This window comes from Hypomesus transpacificus, chromosome 17, assembly GCF_021917145.1.
Source record: "Hypomesus transpacificus isolate Combined female chromosome 17, fHypTra1, whole genome shotgun sequence".
NCBI lineage: Eukaryota > Metazoa > Chordata > Actinopteri > Osmeriformes > Osmeridae > Hypomesus > Hypomesus transpacificus.
In genome coordinates, this window is record NC_061076.1 from 8,412,363 (window position 1) to 8,432,586 (window position 20,224).

The 20,224-nt window shown below is 45.3% G+C and overlaps 1 protein-coding gene across 1 annotated transcript in view; it reads right to left on the reverse strand.

Annotated features, from left to right (window-relative positions):
- Positions 1–17,192, reverse strand: part of LOC124478984 (neuronal-specific septin-3-like) — a 48,104-nt gene extending 30,912 nt beyond the window's left edge. Inside the window, 2 exon segments of the mRNA XM_047037426.1 lie at positions 9,307–9,381; positions 16,897–17,192. Of these exon segments, the coding sequence (XP_046893382.1) occupies positions 9,307–9,381; positions 16,897–16,918 (97 nt within the window). The 5' untranslated portion in view covers positions 16,919–17,192.
- Between the last annotated feature and the right edge of the window lie 3,032 nt (positions 17,193–20,224).

The following is a 20,224-nucleotide window of genomic DNA, read 5'->3' on the forward strand; positions in this document are numbered from 1 at the left end:
CCTCTTGGATTCCAGACTCTGTTGGCGATACAGTTATTGACAGCTCCGCATACTGCCAATCCACAGCCAGCCCTGGGGCCACCAATACCTTCCTCCAGTGGAGACAGGAGACAGGCCAATCATCAGGTCTGAGACTGGCCCCTGTATGATACAATGCATCACCTACAAGTGCTTGCCTTTGTTTTTTGTGCGTGTCAGAGCAGAAAGAGATGGAGAAAAAGAGAGAGATAGACAGAAAGGCTCAGAGAGAGGGGGAAAAAGAGAGGGAGAAAGCTTGACACGTATGTGTGCATGTCTCTGTGTGTATTGTGTGTAACGATTGGCATCTGCCTCTCTCACAGCCTCATAACTCTCTCTTGTCCACCACAGGGGCCTGCTGTCCCAACAGGGAGGAGACATACACCACGGATCCAGAGAACGTCGCTGGAGGGCAGGAGGATGGAGCGAAGGAGTGAAAAACGACTTGAAAGAGATGTTTGAGGATATGGGTGTCCAACGAGATGATTTACAACCAGCTGATTTTTCTCAAACCAGAATTCTTAGGTAGTCTAGTAAAACAGAGTTGGCAGCTGCAACCTCTGTGTATTATGTGTGTATCATAGTGTCACAGTGAGTGTCTGCTTAGTGTGTGTATATTGCAGTAATGGTATGGTGTGGTGTAGAACTGTGCTAACTGGCTGATCCAAAGCCTGGATATCTGAGTGGCAGCCAAAGCCTTCAGGTTCCAGGTACAGTCAGTTACCACACCAGTTAGAAATAATCCGAGCCCAATCTTCCCTTCTCCTCCACCATAGTGGTGTTCTCAGTGTTTGTGTGTGTGTGTGTGTGTCCCAGTATCTTTACCATAAACCTGTCAACCAACCTCTACTTACTCTTAATGATGCAGTGCCAAATGCTTACATCAGCAGAGTTACTCCATAAGACAGACACATGTTTACACACGGGTGTGTATGCAGAGTAATGACAATCGGGGGGGTCAACTTCTTCTCCAGGGCGTGTATCGACTCCCCCGACCTCTTGTTTTGACCTCCTTTGGGGGGGGTCGATGTCTTAAATTAGGGGAGTCAGACAACCCAAACCCCCCCCGTAATTCGCACCCTGTGTGCATGTACTATTACACAGAATCCCCACTAGATGTCAGTATTGGTTGTAAAAAGTGAGAAGCCTGTGTGTCACCATCGACAACATGGCCAGGCGTCAGTGTGTGTGACTAGCTCATAGTAACAGGATATGGAACCTGATACGGAGGGAGAGATTTGGAGAATCCCTCACTAGACTATCTGCTCTGTGTCACACCCTCATCCACACACACACCTCCAGCACCTGTGTTCCACATTCTGCTGTTTCTGCACCACACACACACACACACACACATACACACAAACACACACACTACATGTTTGAACATGTTGTCCTCTAAAGCAGTATGTGCCAAATGTGTTTGCAAGTCATAACCTCTGCAGAACATCCTGACAGAGTAGTTGAGGGACTACTTTTATTAGTTATTTTCTCACATTTTAATGTAAACCAAAGTCTGGACAGCATCAGTTATCATCTATATTACATTGGTAGGAAGACAAACAAAAGACTGTTTGGATTGTCACATGTGACTGACAGTGTTCATGTGCCCTGTGCAGAGCATTATGGGTCATTCCTGGCAGGAAGTGTTTCTGTCCTGGCATCCTTCCATCGGGTCACACAGGGTCACCACAGACATCACCTCCCTCACCGTTTACCCTAAGGGCTAGGTTTCACAGTTGAGATCAAAGTATTTGGCTTACTTCCAGGCACAGGATATACTCAAAAGACCCTCAAACCTTCCCTGATCCTAACTAGCCAAGGTTGTCCTAATGCTGTTCCAACCTACTCTTGCACATTATAGTCAGCAAAGGTTTACATTGCTTTCTGGATGAGGCTTAAAGATGGGGTCAGGGTTAAGGACTGGAGATTTACTCCAGGGACTGGAAATAATATGTATTTAATGATGTATTGTTTTTATTGTACTATGAAAGCCACAGACAACTGGCTCCAGTTGTCCGTTATAATTTTATAGACAGCAGGCCACTGCTGAAAGCAACCCTGGCCTTGGCACTCTGTTCACCTGCCTTGTGGTGAACTGGAAGATGAGAGGAGTCAGGGAGCGAGAAAGAGAGGAGTGAAGGCAAGTTTCTATAAACAGATTCCGGGGTGGCATGGCTGTTGCCAGGGCATCAACAGGTTAGAATTGCCCCCCCTCCGCCACGCCTGTTCCAGGCAGTGGCGCCAGCCTCACCCCCTCTCCCAAGGACAGAGTATGTGGGTTTCCCTGCCAGCTGACGGTATTGCTGGAGCCCACTCCATGGGAGTTGTCTCCATCTCAGGAATCGGAGACGCTGAGCTGGGAAGTGCTGCCACAGCCCTGACTGTAAGCAACGTAGACAGGAAGACAGGGAGACAGGGAGGCAGGGAGACAGGGAGACAGGGGACTGGAAAGCAGGGAGACAGGGAGGCAGGGAGACAGGGAGGCAGGAAACAGAACGACAGGAAGAAAGCGACAGAAAACCTGTGAGGCAGGGGACAGGGAGACAGGGACATGAGGGGGACATTGTCGTCGAAGCAGGGTGTCTGAACTCATGTGTGTAAGGTGGTTGAAGATTTCAGCTGGACACCCACCTGAAACAATCTGCTACAGATACACACACCACACAGAAGGCTAATGGATTCTTTGTATGTCTCTTCCCCCCTCTCTCTCTCTCTCTCTCTCTCTCTCTCTCTCTCTCTCTCTCTCTCTCTCTCTCTCTCTCTCTCTCTCTCTCTCTCTCTCTCTCTCGCTCGCTCTCTCTCCCTCTCTCTCTGTTCTGATCACATCTTACACAGATGCCATCTGTACTCTGGACTCCTCTCCTTGGTTACCACAGTGTTTCCCAGCTCTGTTTGCATGGCAACCCCATAATAAGCAGGTCTAACCTGGCTCAGCCTGAGTTGGAGAGAAAACGAGGGAGATGGAGGGAGGGGAGGGGAGAGACAGAAGGGGAAAGGCGAGAGGAGGAAGTGAAGCGGAGGTGGAGAGGAAGAGCATATTGTAGGAGTGCCATTGAGCTGACCTGATTACAGCGGTGACTGAAAGAGGCAGAGTTTGAGGAAATCCCAAAACTTGTTTTGATGGAAACTAGCAAGCGGTGAAACCTCCCACTGTAGACTCTGTATGTGTGTGCGCTCACGCCTGTGTGTGTGTGGCGGGGGGAGAGGGGGGGGGTTATTTGTGTGTGAACCCAGCTCTTGCATGACTAATGTACTGAGCAGAACTCTGTAAACACAACCAGACATGCCTGCACTCCGAGACACTTGGGCTCTAAGAAACAGAATACTGGTCAAATACCATTATGAGTAGCTGAAATATCCCAGTGAGGTGAAATCATGTGAAACCATGTGTTATGCAGTGTGGGGTACTAAATACTGCACAGCCGTGGCCAAAGGTATTGGGAGCGAAATACATTTTGTGTTTGCAAAACTTGCTGGGCCTTGGCATAAAATGACTGCTAACATAATTTCAGTAAGTCATATCATCAGCACAGGGGAAAGTGTGAACTAGTTCTAGCCAGGTGAAATCACTTTATCATCCTGATTGGATTTTAAGAGCAGAAAATGAGCCGTGGTTTATCTCCACTGATTGTCATCAACGATCGATGTAGCTGAAAACTACTGTGGTAAGTTTGAATCAAAATGTGCGTGATCATATTCACCTGCACGCATATTACACGGGTACATGCACACGTAGACACACACCTCACACATACACATGAAAGCCCCCCACCCCCTGCCACCCAAACACACATGGAAAAACACACACATATGCACAGCTGCGCTCACAGCTGTCCTTAAGCAAAGTCACAGCATGAGGCCAGGCCTGACAAACCCAAACCTTAATCAAACACAGCACCTGCTGGAAAAATGTGTCCACGCAAACTGTACAGTCAAACAAACACACACTCACACTTCCAGGCTGCTTCACAGAGAGAGAGAGAAAGAGAGAGAGAGAGAGAGAGAGAGAGAGAGAGAGAGAGAGAGAGAGAGAGAGAGAGAGAGAGAGAGAGAGAGAGGGAGAGGGAGAGGGAGAGGGAGAGAGTGATTGTGTGTGCGTCAGACGACAAGCATGCCTACATATACGTGGCCCCCTGTAGACATAGTATGTCCAAAAAGGCCCACTAGTGTGCATATGCATGTACATGTCAGCATGTGTGAGTGTGTATGTGTGTCTGTGTTATCCCTCACACATGGGGATGAAATGACTCTGAGAGCGAGCAGCTGTCCTCCATCAGGGGTGGCTCGCAATAGTCCTCTCTTCTTCTCTCCCTCTCCTCTCCTTTCTCTCTCCCCCTTTCTTCTTCTTCCATGTCTCTCCCCTCCATAATAATACTGTTAGCACGTCAACAGGCCAGCATTATAATCACCGACCTCGACGGCCTCACAGCGGCAGACACACATTGTTCTACTCAGCTCGTCTCCATGGTAACCCACCCAAAACACCAGACACAGTCAACCAGGAAGTAGCTCTGCCCACAATTTCCCCAATAAAACCTCTTCTTGAGTACTCGAAATAGTCAGAGTCTGAGACTCGAAACAAGGAGAAGGCCGACAGATAAAGACCTACCACGACTTTGAAACTGTCCTCTCACACACTATCTCTGCTATTTGAGAGAAAAGGAAAAAGAAAAGGCAGTTTATGATGCTGGATGGAATTTGTTTGCTAATTAAATGCCTCCATCTTGTGGTGATACCAAGTATTGTATGGCCTTTCCATTGTCAATGGAGTCTGCAAGGATGGCTGGGGGGCTGGGAAGCTGGGGGGGGGGGGGACGGCAAAAAAAAGAAACAAGTACATTTTATAGATATGACACTGAACAACAGTCAAATTCAACTTGGCAAAATGTATGAACCCAATGCACGTACAGGACAAGATACCATTAGGATGATGCAGGACTAATGTGAGATTGATTGCTTTCTGGTATGGTTGTGGTCTTTAATGCGTGCAGCCCAATAGGAACAGCTCCTGGGATGGTCAGGTGGGGGTCACAGAAGGAGATACCAGCCCGTAGAAACTGTGATTCTCTTGTCATCATTCAGCTGTTCTCTCCCTCACACACACATGCACACACCAACACACTCTCTCTCTTTCTCTCTGACTGGGCTGTAGAAGCCATCACAGCTCCCAGTAGGAAGCACCTGGAGACAGGGGGGCCACTCTGGGAGAGAGGAGAAGGGAGGGATGGAGGATGGTGGGGGGGAAGGGGGGGGGGAGGGGGTCGTGACACCACCATCACACACAAAAACTTGCTGGTGATCTCACCCGGGTTCAGACATTGAGTAGGTGCTACAGCGAGCCACGCAAGGGGCACTGTGTCTGCGAGCTGTTACAACCATTACACAGCCTCCATGCCAACACTTAGCCTTCTTTACAATAGTCCACAAACACTCATAAAAACCCCATTAAGGGATTGACACTGCAGCTCCACTGATGGATTTAGCATACAGCATGCATGCATTCACAGACTGACTCTAATTCGTCCCGTATGCACGCTGTTGAAAGATAGACCTTACGGGCTCCACTGAGGGAAATCACATCAACATGGGACACGGTGGAAAAAGTGAGGATCACTTGGAAACTGGATGCTGCTTCTCTGTCCCAACTCTGTGTGTGTGTGTCGGCCACGACCAGAGTCGCGGGGGACAAAAGTAGTACTGTTCAAACACCCCTTTTCCTGTTTTCACGCCAAAGAGGAACATGAGAACAGAGAGATGGAGAGAGAAAGAAAGACAGGAACCCACAGAGAACAGAGGAAGCCACAGTACTGTGCTACTGTCCTGTCACCCACCTCAACAGTCCCTGTATTCTGTATATACATGACCAGAGACAGACAGGCAGACACACAGCGAGACAGGCAGGCAGACAGATACACTGACAGACAGGTAGGTCGACATACAAGCAGACAGACAGACACCAAGACAAACAGGCAGGCTGACAGACAGATAGACAGGCTGACACAGCCAGACAAGTAGAGAGACCTAGACAGATAGACTGCCTGTCTGTCTGTCTATGGCAGGCAGACACAGAGACAGACAGACAGACAGACAGACAAAACACAGCATGACATGACAGGTCCACTGTCCCTCTGCAAACAAAGTCTCCAAGATTTTGCTGAGCTCAATGGCAAAAGCAACTCGTCAGCACACACACAAATAGGATTGTGGAAAATAACCAGAGGGAAAGCCCAAAACTTGCTTCCACCGCAGCAGAAAGAACGCCACAAACATCTGACACCAGGAGTCCCCTCAGGAGAGGAGGCTGGTTTGGCAGGGGAGCCATATCTTACCTGAGAATTTGTCCCCCTCCATATCCAGAGCACTCCCTTCGTACCCTCATGTAGCGTCTGCTTATTTCCTCTCCTCTCTTTTTTTGTTGGACTGACTTTCCCCCCCCCCCTCTCTCTCTCTCTCTCTCTCTCTCTCTCCCCCTCTCTCCCTGTCTCTGCTCGATCCCTCTTTCTCCCTCTCTTCTTTCGTCTCTCTTGCTCTCTGAGACAGTTTTCCCTTCCCACTATGTCCCTCGTTTTCCCTCTCCCAAATCCCCTCACTCTCTCCCTCTCTCTAGCTCCCCCTCTCTCCCTTTTCACAGTTTGAATCCTTCGGTCTGGTCTCTAATGAATGCATCCAGAGTGACGACATGCCCATGTGCTGATCATATGGGGGATTTTAGTTGTTCTTTCTTCCTCACTTGTTATGTCCCTTCTCCTACTCTTTCCTCGTTTACCCCTCTTCCCTTCCAGTGACTTCTAAGACTGTAGCAGCATTGTATCTTGAAAATAGCAACTCTGGCACCATGTGATATGGACTCCTTCGACTAAAATAACCCTGCTCATTCCACGGACTCAAGAGCCCCTCAGAACATTGTCTGATAATTGTGTCTGTCCACTGGCTGACCTGAGTCAAAATACCACATATAATCAGTTAAATTACTTATTGATGATTAATTGCTCTTGTCTGACTCAGTGGAACCCTGCAGGGTCATGCTGCTATATACCACAAGTCATCCTGTATGAATGTAAATACCAGGGTAATTATCTTTCTATCAGCTGTTTAACTCAAACAATAGTAAAGGGAAGGGAGGTAGATAGGGAAGAACATTGATCTGACTTCCCCAGAAAGTGTTTCTAAGAGCTGACCAATGAAATGAAATTGATAGTGAATTCTGCGTGGTGACTATCGGTGAGAACAAGCTACCTTGTCTGCGAAGTGTTTTGGCATCCAGCCACTTCTTTGTTCAGGCAACTCAGGTGAACCCTGACCTTTGGCACGTCTCTCACACTCCATCAGGGGTCAAGGGCCTCTTGGCAGGCGACGGAGCTCTGAGCCAGTGATCAAACACGCCTAGATTTGTTCAACTGTAGAGTTGCGAAACACAGTCCTTACCTCCCTCACAGACCGAGTGTGTCTGTGTGTGTGTGTGTGTGTGTGTGCGTGCGTGTGTGTGTGTGTGTGTGTGTGTGTGTGTGTGTGTGCGTGCGTGTGTGTGTATGTGTGTGTGTGTGTGTGTGTGTGTGTGTGTGTGTGCGTGCGTGCGTGTGTGTGTGTGTGTGTGCGTGCGTGTGTGTGTGTGTGTGTGGGTGTGTGTGCATGTGTTTCTGCCTGCCTGTCTCTCTGTGTCAGTGTGTGCTCATGCACGTGGGTGTTCAAAGAGTGAACATTTAACACAAGCCTGCTTCTGACTCACCAGTCTGAAACATCGCCCATTCTTTCTCTTGATTAAGTTTCCCTCCCAGAGGCAACTCTAAAATGAGTAGAAAGGAGCCAATAAACAGTGAGACCTAAATCACTATTAACACAGAGCAGTGAGATGTTTTAACGGCGTGTGACTGTTCGCTCCCCACAGTGCTGGATCTCCTGACTCTTCAAACAGGGAGCATTGTCCTGAGGGCACTCGGGGACAGACAATACAGCCACTGTGTGTGGGTGGGTGTGTGTGTGTGTTGGTGTGCGTGTGTGTATGTTTACTTCCTGCTCTGAGGTACTGCACGTTGATAAGTATATGTCCCCAGTTGTGTATTCAGCATGTATGATGGTGTGTGTGTGTTGAGGTTCCAATAAAACTCCTCATAAATCTGGCCTACCGGCGGATGCTGTGTTTGGGGCACATCTATTACCCACCTACCCACCTTGGCCAACCTCGCCCCCTCCTTAGCTCTGAGACATACCGTGCTTTTCACACACAAACACAAATACATACACAAACACACACACACACTCTCGCATATATAAGTACAGCCTCCAGTGTCAGCATCAGGCAGGTCTGCTGACAAGCTGAGCCTCATCCACAGCCCTGAGCACTTCCTGTCTCTCAGCCTGCATGTGTACCTGTGAACACGGCCTGTCTGTCAATACAATACACACACACACACAGTCTTAATCATACAGGAACAAATACTTTGCAATCACACACACACACACAGACAGTTGTCTGTCCAGAACCCTGTCTGTCAGTGTGTATCTCCTCAACTGTCTGTTAGCCTGCATACAGTATCTGTCTGCCTCAGCGCCTGTCAGATTCCTGTGGCATGAGTGCATATCCTGCAAGGACATGTGCATATACACATGTTTGTGTGTGTGTACTGTATGTGTGTGTGTGTCTGTGTGTGTGTACGGGGGGGGGGGGGGGGGGTTGTGTGGGTGTGGGTCCCAGAGCTCCAGACATTTGCCTCCCCCCCTCACTCTAAATGCTGATTCTGCAGAAGGAGTTTGCTCTTCCCACTGAAGGGAGATGCCTCAGTGGTGAGCTATGGCCACAGACTGCTGCCTCATGCCAGTTCCCTGTTATCACACGCACACTCTCACACACACTCTATCATATACACGTACACACAATCGTACACACATACAAACAATCATACACTCACACACACACACACACAAACACAAACACAGTCATACATAATCATACACACACACACACACACAAGGATACACACACATGCACACACGCGCACACCCAAATGTTCCTTCCACCATGTGACTCTCTTCCTCATGTTTATTCTCGCCCAAAAACTAAGCTCTGCTCTCCATCTCTCTTATCACAACTGATCCATTCCCTCTGATTCTCTGAGAGCCACAGATCAAGTCTTAGCCTTCAGTCCCCCTGTGTAGGGGACTGTACCTATGAAGGCCCTGGTAAAGCTTTCAGTTCAGCTTTAAGCTGAGCCCAATGGCCCAAAAGCTCAGCCCAATGGCTGGTGCCAACAGTGTCATGACATGTATGGTTGGAAGGCTAAGACTTACTGGGACTGGTGATCGAGGAGCCCTCCCCCTTACTGTCTGTCCTCCTCAGCCTCCCACTGGTGGACCTCGCAATACCTGCCAGAGAAACAGAGGAAGAAAGGATGACAAACCCCAAAATATGGATTATGTCCTTGCTCAGTACAACTCCCATTACATCTTTTCATATGTGCACACATTACAGACTGCATTTATCCAAGTGAACTTGACTCCATCTCACTCGCAAGTCTATCATTGTGTTTTTGGCTGTGTTTCCTCCTAATTGAATCCAGGTACCGGTATGTCAACAAACACCACCCATCCCAGAGAGGTGACATCAGTCTGATAACCTAACACAGACCCTGGTAACAACCTGTGACAGCCAATAGTGGTTTTAGATTATAACCTGCAGCTCTGGAATCACCGGAATGCTTGCTGATAGTCCGTTCTTCTACGAGGAATGAGGGCTCAGAGACCTATGCCAGTCAACAGTGTTCCAGATCATTCTTGGCCATGAAAGCTCAGCTGTTGGAGAATGTTTACCTCAGGAGGAAGCTATGTTTTGGTAGCATTGAGCTAGTTTTAGCTAGCTAGGACAACATGATACATGTGAAGGTAATAAAACATACTTGAAAGGCTATGTACCATCATATTTTGTAAGGGATAGACTTGAAGCAGAGGCAAAGCCGGTTTTTGGTATAGGCGACGCATGAAGGCGCCATAAAGATGGGGGCACCAATTTCCAAAGCCTTAGATTGCATGTTTAACCAAATCAAACGAACACTGGGATCAACACCAGTGTTCAAAAAGGTCAGAGGTGAAACTGATAGTGGTTGAAAGGATTGGTCAGACATGACTCAAGGTTAGATTGTTTGACTGGCCTGGTAGATGCGTGAGTAACAGGAATGCATTACTCAAAAACACTTTAGACACACACGCACAGGATCAACAGCTGGTTCAAACATTTAGAGGGGGGGGACTCTAACCATGGGTCATTGAGTCATCAAATGAGCCCTTATGGTGGGACTTCCTTTTATTCAAAGACAGTACTTGCCCCAACTAAAAGTGAAACACAGTGTGTCATAGACTTCTAGAGGCCCTTCTAGTAGGCCAGACCACTGATCAAGGAGGACAGGAAGTGGCCGAGGTAAACAGAAATTGTGCCAGTGTGATTATACTGCTACTCCATAGAGATGAATCACATCCTGATCTTTGTGTGAGTTGACCAGCAGGGGGAGAAAGAGAGTGTGCAGGGGTGTGTGGGTGCGTGCGTGTGTGTGTTTTCCCTGTGTTTTATGTAAAAGAAACAAAACGTGAAAGAGACTAAGTAAGCAAAGTAAGAACCTGTTTATTTTGGTTCTTTGAGGAAAACAGTTCCAACTTTCTTTTTCTCACATTCTCTCTTTCTCTCATTCATCATCTGCTCTGTGTCTGCCTTGGTTGACACACAAAGCCTATCACTTCCAGCCTGCAGGGAAGCTAAATTCCCCAAACTTCACATCCATGGTCTTGTTGTAGCCCTTAGCATACGCCAGACCTTTTCCTCTACTCAAGTTTAAGGCCTCCATTGGAGCTAGAGGGTCAAGAGTCTGAGCTGACGCTGGCTCCACACACCCACACCTGGAACCCCTTTGGAACGAGAACCAGAACGATCAGAGACTGCACATACAGGGACCGGGGGCAGGGTTGGGAAGGTTACTTTTTCAATGTAATCCGTTACAGTTACTACCCATCCACAATTGTAATCAGTAACGTCACTTTTGGATTTCCCTAACTCAGTGTTGTAATCTGATTACTTTCCATTACTTTTGGATTACTTTCAGAACCTATTTTTTAACCAGTTGAAGTTTGTTTACATAACCTGGAACTTCTTAGAACAGAAATTGATGGTTGAAACACCAGGAGAAAAATGCAGTGGGTTTGTGCGACAATATGTTTGCGATTCTGTTTGACTTTGTTAGGCAGCCATGATTACATTTTTAACAAGCTAGTGTGTCTGTTAATCAAATGTGAAACGTCACAGAGAAAATGACCAATGATAAAACTGCCAACTTTGCAAGTAATAGGATACCTTTTTTTAAGAAAATCGACTACTCCCAAATGTAAAAGTATCTCAAAGTAATCCTCAATATCTTAAGTAAGTAAGATAAGTATCTTCAATCCGATAAAAAAAAAATTGCCAGTAAAGTAACGGATTACAGTAACAATTATTTTGTAATCAGATTACAGTAATCAGATTACTTGTAATCCGTTACTCCCCAATCCTGACCGGGGGTAGTGTTCTGCCAGATGGACAGCGTTCCTTGTGATGTTTATATTTTACAAACACCACTGAAAGCCACCTGTGTGTTGTCTCCCTCTTCGAATTTGATTTGGAGAGGACGCAAAGCATGTGCAGCACATCACAGCCACTGCACTAGTTTCTCATAATGAATTTCTGGTTTTCTGTGTGTGAGATTTTGCCAAGATCTAAACCTGCATGGGTGGTGTAAAGGTCCATTATAACTGTGACACACACACAGATGTGAATTGAATTTGTTAAATAGTCCCAATTATTCATCTTCCTGTACTTAACCAAGGCTTAAATACATAGTCTTGTTTAATCCTAGGCTATGTAGGAGAATTATCCTAGATTATCCCTTTAAATCACAATAATGAATGGCCATCATGTTGAGTTATGTAGGGATGGGGTTGCTACTAACAACTAACCAACAGTATGACACCTCTATAATATCCACTCATTCAGCTGGCGGTGGAGTGAGTTTACATGTCCGATATGTACACAGGGGACAGATGAGGACAGCCTCAGTGAATGGCTGATTGCTGTGAGAAGAGAATGAATGGAAGCAAGCCAAAGCTGTCAACTCTTAGAGCCCAAAAATCGAGTCTGTGCATACAATCTAGTTTTGCACATACATACATCACCACGTGAAAAGGTGAACACACACAAGCACATGCAAACACACAGGCACACACAAAAAATCCAAACACACTCATACATTCTTAATAATAAGAATTGTTCTATAATAAGCACGGTATTGTGGGTCTGTTAGGAAGGAGGAATATTATAATATTAATCATTTCAAATGAATTAATATTATTTTAATATTTTTGTCATCACATGCAACAGATAGATAGATAGATGGATAGATAGATAAGTAATTAGCTTCTACAATTTAAAATATAGTAGTTATACGAGTACAAAATGTGTTAAAGTCCTGCATGTCCCCTTATACAGAGGCATATGAAGACATGACAGAGATAAACACATTGACACGCTGGGAAGTGTTTGAGGAATCTTTAACTGCTGTGAAGCTTGAGTGGAAAAAAGGCTAGTGAACCACAGAGTTGAACCCATGAAGCAGCTGGAACAAAAGGATGTGTGTGTGGGTGCGTGCGTGCGTGTGTGAGGCACCAGACAAGATCCAACAGGTGAGTGGTACTGCCACAGGCGGTGCACAACATCACACAGAGGTGCGGTTCCATTTCCCTGTCCGCCATGCTATGATACAGGTGTTACACACACCTCCTCTCACAGCACATCTCAGAAGAGACTGATCTTGTCATGTCAGGTTTATGATGCTGCCAAGTAGTCAGAATTTAACGTTGGAGAATGGTGTGGAAAAAAGTTTCACATTTTTAAGAAAAAACAATGCTTTGTCCAAGAACTAGTGAGCAAGAGATGGAAGGCAGTATTTTAAGCTAGTGTATGGTCTTTGTTAGGGGTTGTTGTAATACAGAAGGGCTCTTTGGCATTCTCTGTCCTGTGTGCGAGTAACAAGACCGGTCAAGTGCATGCCTCGACAAACGTGAAGAGATTGGTTATTGGTTTTGGATGACTGAGCAGTGTAAACATGGGAAGTGCGAGGGGAGGAGGGCCGCCCCTTGACATATATATACACACACACACACACACACACACACACACAAACTGTCTACAAATAACACACACCACTCTATGCCCCCAGATCACATTGGTTGTGTTTGTAAAGGAGGCTAGTCACTGTTTGAGTAAAGAGGGCAAAGTGGAGCAGGAACTTTACCCCCCTTCTTCTCTCCTCCCCCCCCCCCCCCCCCCCCCCCTTAGTTGCAACTCATTCATTTGGTCCATTGTGTTTTTATGGCCCTCATTACGCCTTGAGAGTATGCTGCACATACACTGTGCATGCCTTCACACTACCTCTCCTGTGACAGGCTGCCTTGGGTGGAAGGGTGGGGGTCAGGTGGCAAGACGGTCATTTTTCATGCGTGTTTTTACAGCCTAGATAAGGTCTCTTACCTGAATGTGTTTTTCCTCTGGTGCGACCACACAAAGAGCCTAGCCCTGTCCCTGACCCTGGAACCTAGCGCTAATCTAAATGGCTAAATGGGCAGGTGAAGATTGATCCTGTTCATGTTTATTGAAGAGACGCCAGCAAATTGTTTTGTTTTTTTCCATCACAACCTGAGGCATTTAATGTGAGGCTATTTCTCACTCATCAGTGTCATTCATGTAACTCGGTAATACTAGATACCAAGCTACTATGAAGTTGTTTTAAACATCACTTCACAAACAAGTCCATGTCCAAGCTACATTATGCTAGTCAGTGATTAGCATCTTTATGGAATATGCAGTCAAATGTCAAGGCAGGATGTAAGAGCAGTGAATAAAACAATGGTGTTATAGATAGAGATCTGCATCCGTGTTGGCTGCTACTTATACAGCTGAGTGAGTTGAAGCAAGTTCATCAAGGTCAGTTAATGGGCTTGAAGCTCCCTATGGAGCCATGGGTTCATATCACAGGTAGGTGGGGAAAGAGAGAGAGTCATGTTACCCTGGGTTTCTGAAGGTTAAATATAGAATATGAGTGTTGGTCTGGATTTCAAACTGAAGAATCAGAGATGAGTAAACAAATGACTCTATTCTGGTATGAGACAATTGTGTGTATTGTGTGTTTGTCTAAAAAAGGGCATATTTTTTGCAGGCTTCTGTGCCTTTACAATGTATTGGGTTTGCCAATGCCCATGCTTGCATTATGTGCGTGCGTGTATATGTGTGCACTGTGTGTGTGTGTGTGTGTGTAGAGTACTATCTTCAACAGGTTCTTCTTCGTCCCCAAGCTTTGAGCACAGGCTAGCTGGGCTCTGTATCATTTCACACCCCAGAGACGAGGCTATCATCACAGAGCTGCATTCCTGAGCCAGTAGACGATAAACATAGAGTGGACTCTTCAGACCTGGCTCCATGCTAGCTACCTCACCACTGGAGGGAAAGACCCCACACACCAAATACTGCACTTCAGGGGACAGCTATTTCCTCTGTATGAGTCAGTGTGTGTGTGTGTGTAAACTTGTGTCTGTGTGTTACAGTACCTGTAGTCCATTAAGCATAGGCCTCTCTCAGAGTCAAATTGATGGTTTGGACATTCTAGACATGCTTGACAAGATGAGAGGGCAAATATGTCTCCACATGGTTTATAGTTTTACTTTCAAGTTCCATCTAACAATACCTTTAAACCTTCAAATAAGAGCCTTTCTGGAATATAAACAGGTTAAAAGCCATAATGCAGGCCGGCGCTTACAATTTGTCAGCTGTTGAAGTAGTAGTGCGTTTTGCTTCAGACATGAAAGCACATATCCATTTATGAGTAAATCAAACAGTCCTTTGGGCTTGGCAAGTAATGACCTGTTTGATCCCCTGTATATATTTATATATGATTTATATAATGTGTGAGCGTAAGAGAGAGCAGGAGTATGTTCTGCCCTCAGGAGAGGGTGAGTGATTCTCATTCATCTGCAAGTTACTGATTGATCCACAGTGCTGAGGGAGTGGCGTACAAGGCAGAGATCAACTCCATTGACCTGGCTGAACTAGGAAGGCTGCATGAGTGAACCCAGACACACACACACACACACACACACACACACAGACACACACACACAGGTGCACCCATTGCACTTAGTGCCATATATTTCCTATAGATTTGTAGCACTAATACTACAATAAAAAAGACACTCATATTCTCCCACACACACTCACAAACTGGGTGAGGCCCGCCCCTGCTGTGTCAGCCACACAGCAGGTCTCTGTTGCCAGTCCAAACAGCGCACCAGTAAAGGAGGCCATCATCAAACACAGGTCCACCAAGCCTTTGTTATTAGTCAACATCCTGTCTCCACCATGTCCAAAGCTCAGCTCTGACAAGCATCCGCAGAATGTGACAGCCCTGCACACGTTGGAAGGAGGGAGAAATGGGATCAGGGACACGGCATGATCTGACATGTGCTCTGTGCGGAAAACCTGACGAGCTTCGACACACAAAGACCAGGAGGACTGTTGGGAAATGGCGGAATGTTGCAGAGAGGTTTGTGTGCTCCCACTCAGAGTGGGATGTTTAGGGATGAGGGGGCTAGGGGAGCGAAAACGGCAGGTAAAGAAGGTGAACAGAGGTGGCCTCTGATGCCTGAGTGAGATGCATCTTGAGAGGTGAAATGTGACGCTGGATGCCGAAAGGAGAGGCATTCAGACGTGGAGGTGAGAGGGAATGTAGGGAGGAACGAGGACCGGAAACAACCTGGACGTCACTGTTGGAAAGATGGATGAATGGATGGATGGATGGATGGACGGAAGAGTGGACCAATGGATTATACAATGAATGTACTAATGGGTGGATAAACAGACAGATGGATGAATATAGAGAGACGTACAGATGGGTTTCTTACTTTTGTATATAAAGCTTTTCAACGGTCCACCGTTCATAACAAAGAACCTACTCCTACTCGATTTAAGTCACAATCACAACATACAGTACGTGAAAACAGACACACTTTCTGGATTGCAAACACATAGAAAACACATGCATAGTAAATGAATAGACACACCCAACCAATGACAGAGCAGAGAATACCATTGTTGATGGCCTGTTCAAAAGGAAGACTAACAGTAAATCTCATCACACCTCCGGCTATGCTATGAAGCTGTCAGTCATAATAATTTACAACCAACTGTCTTGATACATGTTTTAACATTACCTAGGATATAACCTTCTACTTGGGACTGTAAATAATGCTTAACAATACAACTTGCTTGAGCTCAAGGACCAAAGACACTGGGTTTAGATGAGGTCACTACGGGGTTTTCTATACTCTACTACTTATTCTGGATTCAAAAAAGTTGAGTTGAAGATAAGTAGATAAATAAATAAGAAACGGTTTGACGTTTTACCACCTACAGTAGACCATCCGGAGTCAAACAAACAGAAAGCATGGATTTCACTATTGCCACGCCCAGTTATAAATCCTTTGATGGTAACAGGGATAGAATCATATATAGTTTACAAGTCATTTCTGAACCCAACAGTAGATTTAAATCTTAATGACCTAATACCCCAGCAGCGTTGCGTTCTGTCTGTGGCAGGTCAATGAGTAACAGGTGAAATACTCACGTAGCACCATATTACCATACCACCATGAATCTACAGTGTGGCAGTGCCTTAACCTGTGGTCCATTAAAAACAGGGGATCCTAGACCAAACACTTTCATTTTCACATACCCCCCCCCCCCCCCCCCCCCCACACACACACACACACACACACACACACACCAATTGCTTTATTGCATGATGACAAACCAACCTGAATATCCCGATTTCTTCATTATCCTCTTGGTAATGGAACAAGTAGAGTACAATAATAACTTTAATTTAATAAACACCGTGGCTGTCAAGTAGGCTATTCATTCACATCGGTAGCTTTCACAGGTACACCTCTGCGCTCCTTTCTCCCGCTTTCCCTGCCGATCCTGGAAAGTTCCAGTGCTTTCCTAATGCTCCTGGGCGCGGGAAAAAATACCGTCTTGTGGATTTTGGTAAATTTCGAAATGCTTTTGTTTCTCTGATCTACCACCAACAAATGGTAGACGGGAGTCAAAGGATATATCCTGGGAATGGAAACAATTACACCTGCGCTCTCGCATGCCCTTAAACAGGGGAGGGACTTAATCAATATTCTAACTTTACTGTATCTTTACATGATGTATTGCTTTATTCCACAAATATGAACCCCATTGTCTTTAACAACAGGTATGTTTTGAACTATTCCCCTTATCATAATATTCAAATGAAACATTTTCTAAACAAAATCTTTATTTGTTTTGTTAGTTTCTGCTCACACGGTCCGTCTACTAGTCTGTCCCTATAGGGAAGTATGGATTTCAATGGATCGTTACCGATCCTATCGAAAAATAATGCACGACGTGTTCCAAACAAGGTGCTCACTGCTCAGAATAGCTCTTTACAAAACAAAAATGATTTTTTGACATCTGAAAAATCTGACTGCGGTGGGATTTGGAATCACGACCCTGAAGAAGAGACGGGAGCCTTTCATCCAGATTCAAAAAACTTTGTCCTGATAATTTTATATCTTGTTAAAGGATTTTGACAGAAATTGTTTTCGTCAAGACTTATCAAGACTGTAAGCAGCTACTGTATATGAGGGCTGTTGTTTATGCATACAGTAGGTGGTGTCCATTATCAAGGTAACTTCGAGTCTCATTCTTGCACCATAACCACACCATGCCCTACCAGTCTGCAGTCGACAGCAGACTAAACAGGATATGTAAGCTTTGTATTCAGAGTCTTAGAGAGGGGTAGTATTATGTACGTTCTACCTCTACAGGGCAGAGATTACTGAAATATAATAAAATAAGCATTGCAAAGCATTGCATACATGGTAAAACCTGGTATGGTAAATCTTAGCAACAATGCTTACAGCTTTGAAATTGGATAGGCCTATGCGAATTGCTTGCAACAGAATTGGAGGCAGGATGCTCCACAGATGTATTGTGAAAAAATAAACAAACGTCCTTTAAATGTAGATGTACGTTACCAGTGTTCCCTCAACTATCTTTCTTTGAAGTGGACCAGGACAGTCACAGTACTAAATTAGCAGATCTGCAAGAGAACCATCTGTAAAGTGATATAAGCTGCTCATCGAAATTCACATTTTAGAAAATGTGAATTACATTTATTTTACTTCTGCACAGTGCCCATGATGTAGTCGATGACTAAGATGCCAATGAAACACACAAATACAGATTACTTGAACTATAGATAGAGCACAGTGCCCGTGAACAAATTGGTGGCACACACACACACAGATTCTTGAAAGTATAGATAGGGAACAGTCCCTGTGATGATGTTGGTTAAATTGTCTTACCACCACAAACATCTTTATATTTAGTTCAGAGCAGAAGTCATTGAATGCGCAATGGTTGAGCCAGTTATCATAATTGTAGGCATAATGCACCATACAGAGCATGCATACAGTTCTACCTGGGTGTTGCCATTAACATTTGTATTTTTTCCTTGCTTTCCTTTCCTTCCTTTTCCGTCTTGTATTTTCTGTATGCATTTGCATAAATAAGACACAACATCTGACTGAAGAGACAAAATTTGTACAAACATTGGCCGGGTTTCCCAGATTCGTTAAGAAGCTCTTAACGCTAAGAGCGTCTTAAGATCGTTCTAAGAGCGCTCTAGAACGCTCTTAGAACGTTCTTAAGAAGATCTTAGCGTTACATACATACGTACATATGTATTTGCAACCATGTTCTTGACTGAAACGTTGCTGGTTTGTGTTGCTGGTTTGCTACGCTAACGTTACATTGCTGATTTGCACAACTGTCCCGCCTTTCTCTGATTAGCCTTGAATGGACTACAAAATGTCCTAGTGCATAACACTACTTGCTTTGGAGACATCGATATACGTAACCGTAACCAAGTGGTGTCTCATTTCATTGGGGTATGTAGCCCTTACCCCTTAGTTTCAAAGGACAAGAGCTAGGGTTAAACTAAGGGCTAGGGGTAAGACAGTTTTGGGATTCAGCCTTACTGCCCTAAACTCCCATGCAAAAAGAAATACACAGACACTCAGACAGACCGACAGACAGAAGTTCCTGGCATTATTAGAGAGATAAAAAGAGTTCAGACTCGATGAAAATGACTATGTAAAGGACAAATTGTCGTGTGCCACATTAGCACCACCACATCCTGTGAGCTACATGTGGGCAACACTGAGGAGGTCTCATCTAATTTTGCTGAAATGTCCCTAATAAGGCAACACACTCTGGTGTTTCCCTCACATATAATTTGTGGTGGTGCGCCACAGAATCAACACCGGCCGCCACATATTGCGCTCCCTCAAAAAAATTTTTTAACACTATTTAGGTTAAATCAAGCAGCGTATTCGTTCAGCTGCATTTCCTTTCCCTGCTCTCCCTCCGTCTCTCTGTCACTCACGCGTCTCTCTCACATACACACACAGTCACAACGTCAGCACACGTTAGCAACGATGCATATATAACGGAGTGAGAACCGTGAAACTCACTCCTTAGGTATGTAACAGGCCACCCGCGTCAATGAATAGCTAGCTTTTCTTTGACGTAGTTGGTAGTGTTCGCGCTTGGCGAGTCAGAGGTCAAGGGTTCGAGCCCAGCGAGTAGCGGACTATACCTTGGTGACGGAGCGTGGCCACGTCTGTTACATCCCTGTCACACATACATACGCCATTCATACGTAAGACAGACAGCTATATCAGCGAGCCTTCAGCATTTATGCCGTAGCTAAAGATCTAGGAAAGTTGAGGCTACTTTTCGCTAGGTACCTACGAACACCTACGAACACCTATGTTCTTTTGGTGAGAAGTCTCAGGAGTTAGCTACTTACCTGGCGTCATGGAGCCGACCAGTTTATTTAGCAGTAGTGTTGCTACCTACTTGATTTTGTGAAGGTGTGAATCATTTTGGATTAATATTTAATATAATAAAGTTCTGTGTAACAAATTATTAACAAATTAATTATTTTGAACCCCCCCACAAATAGCTTTCTAATCTGTGGGAAACACTGCTTTGGACAAGAGCGTCTGCTAAATTACTAAATGCTACAAAGCATTTCAAGTGGGTAAC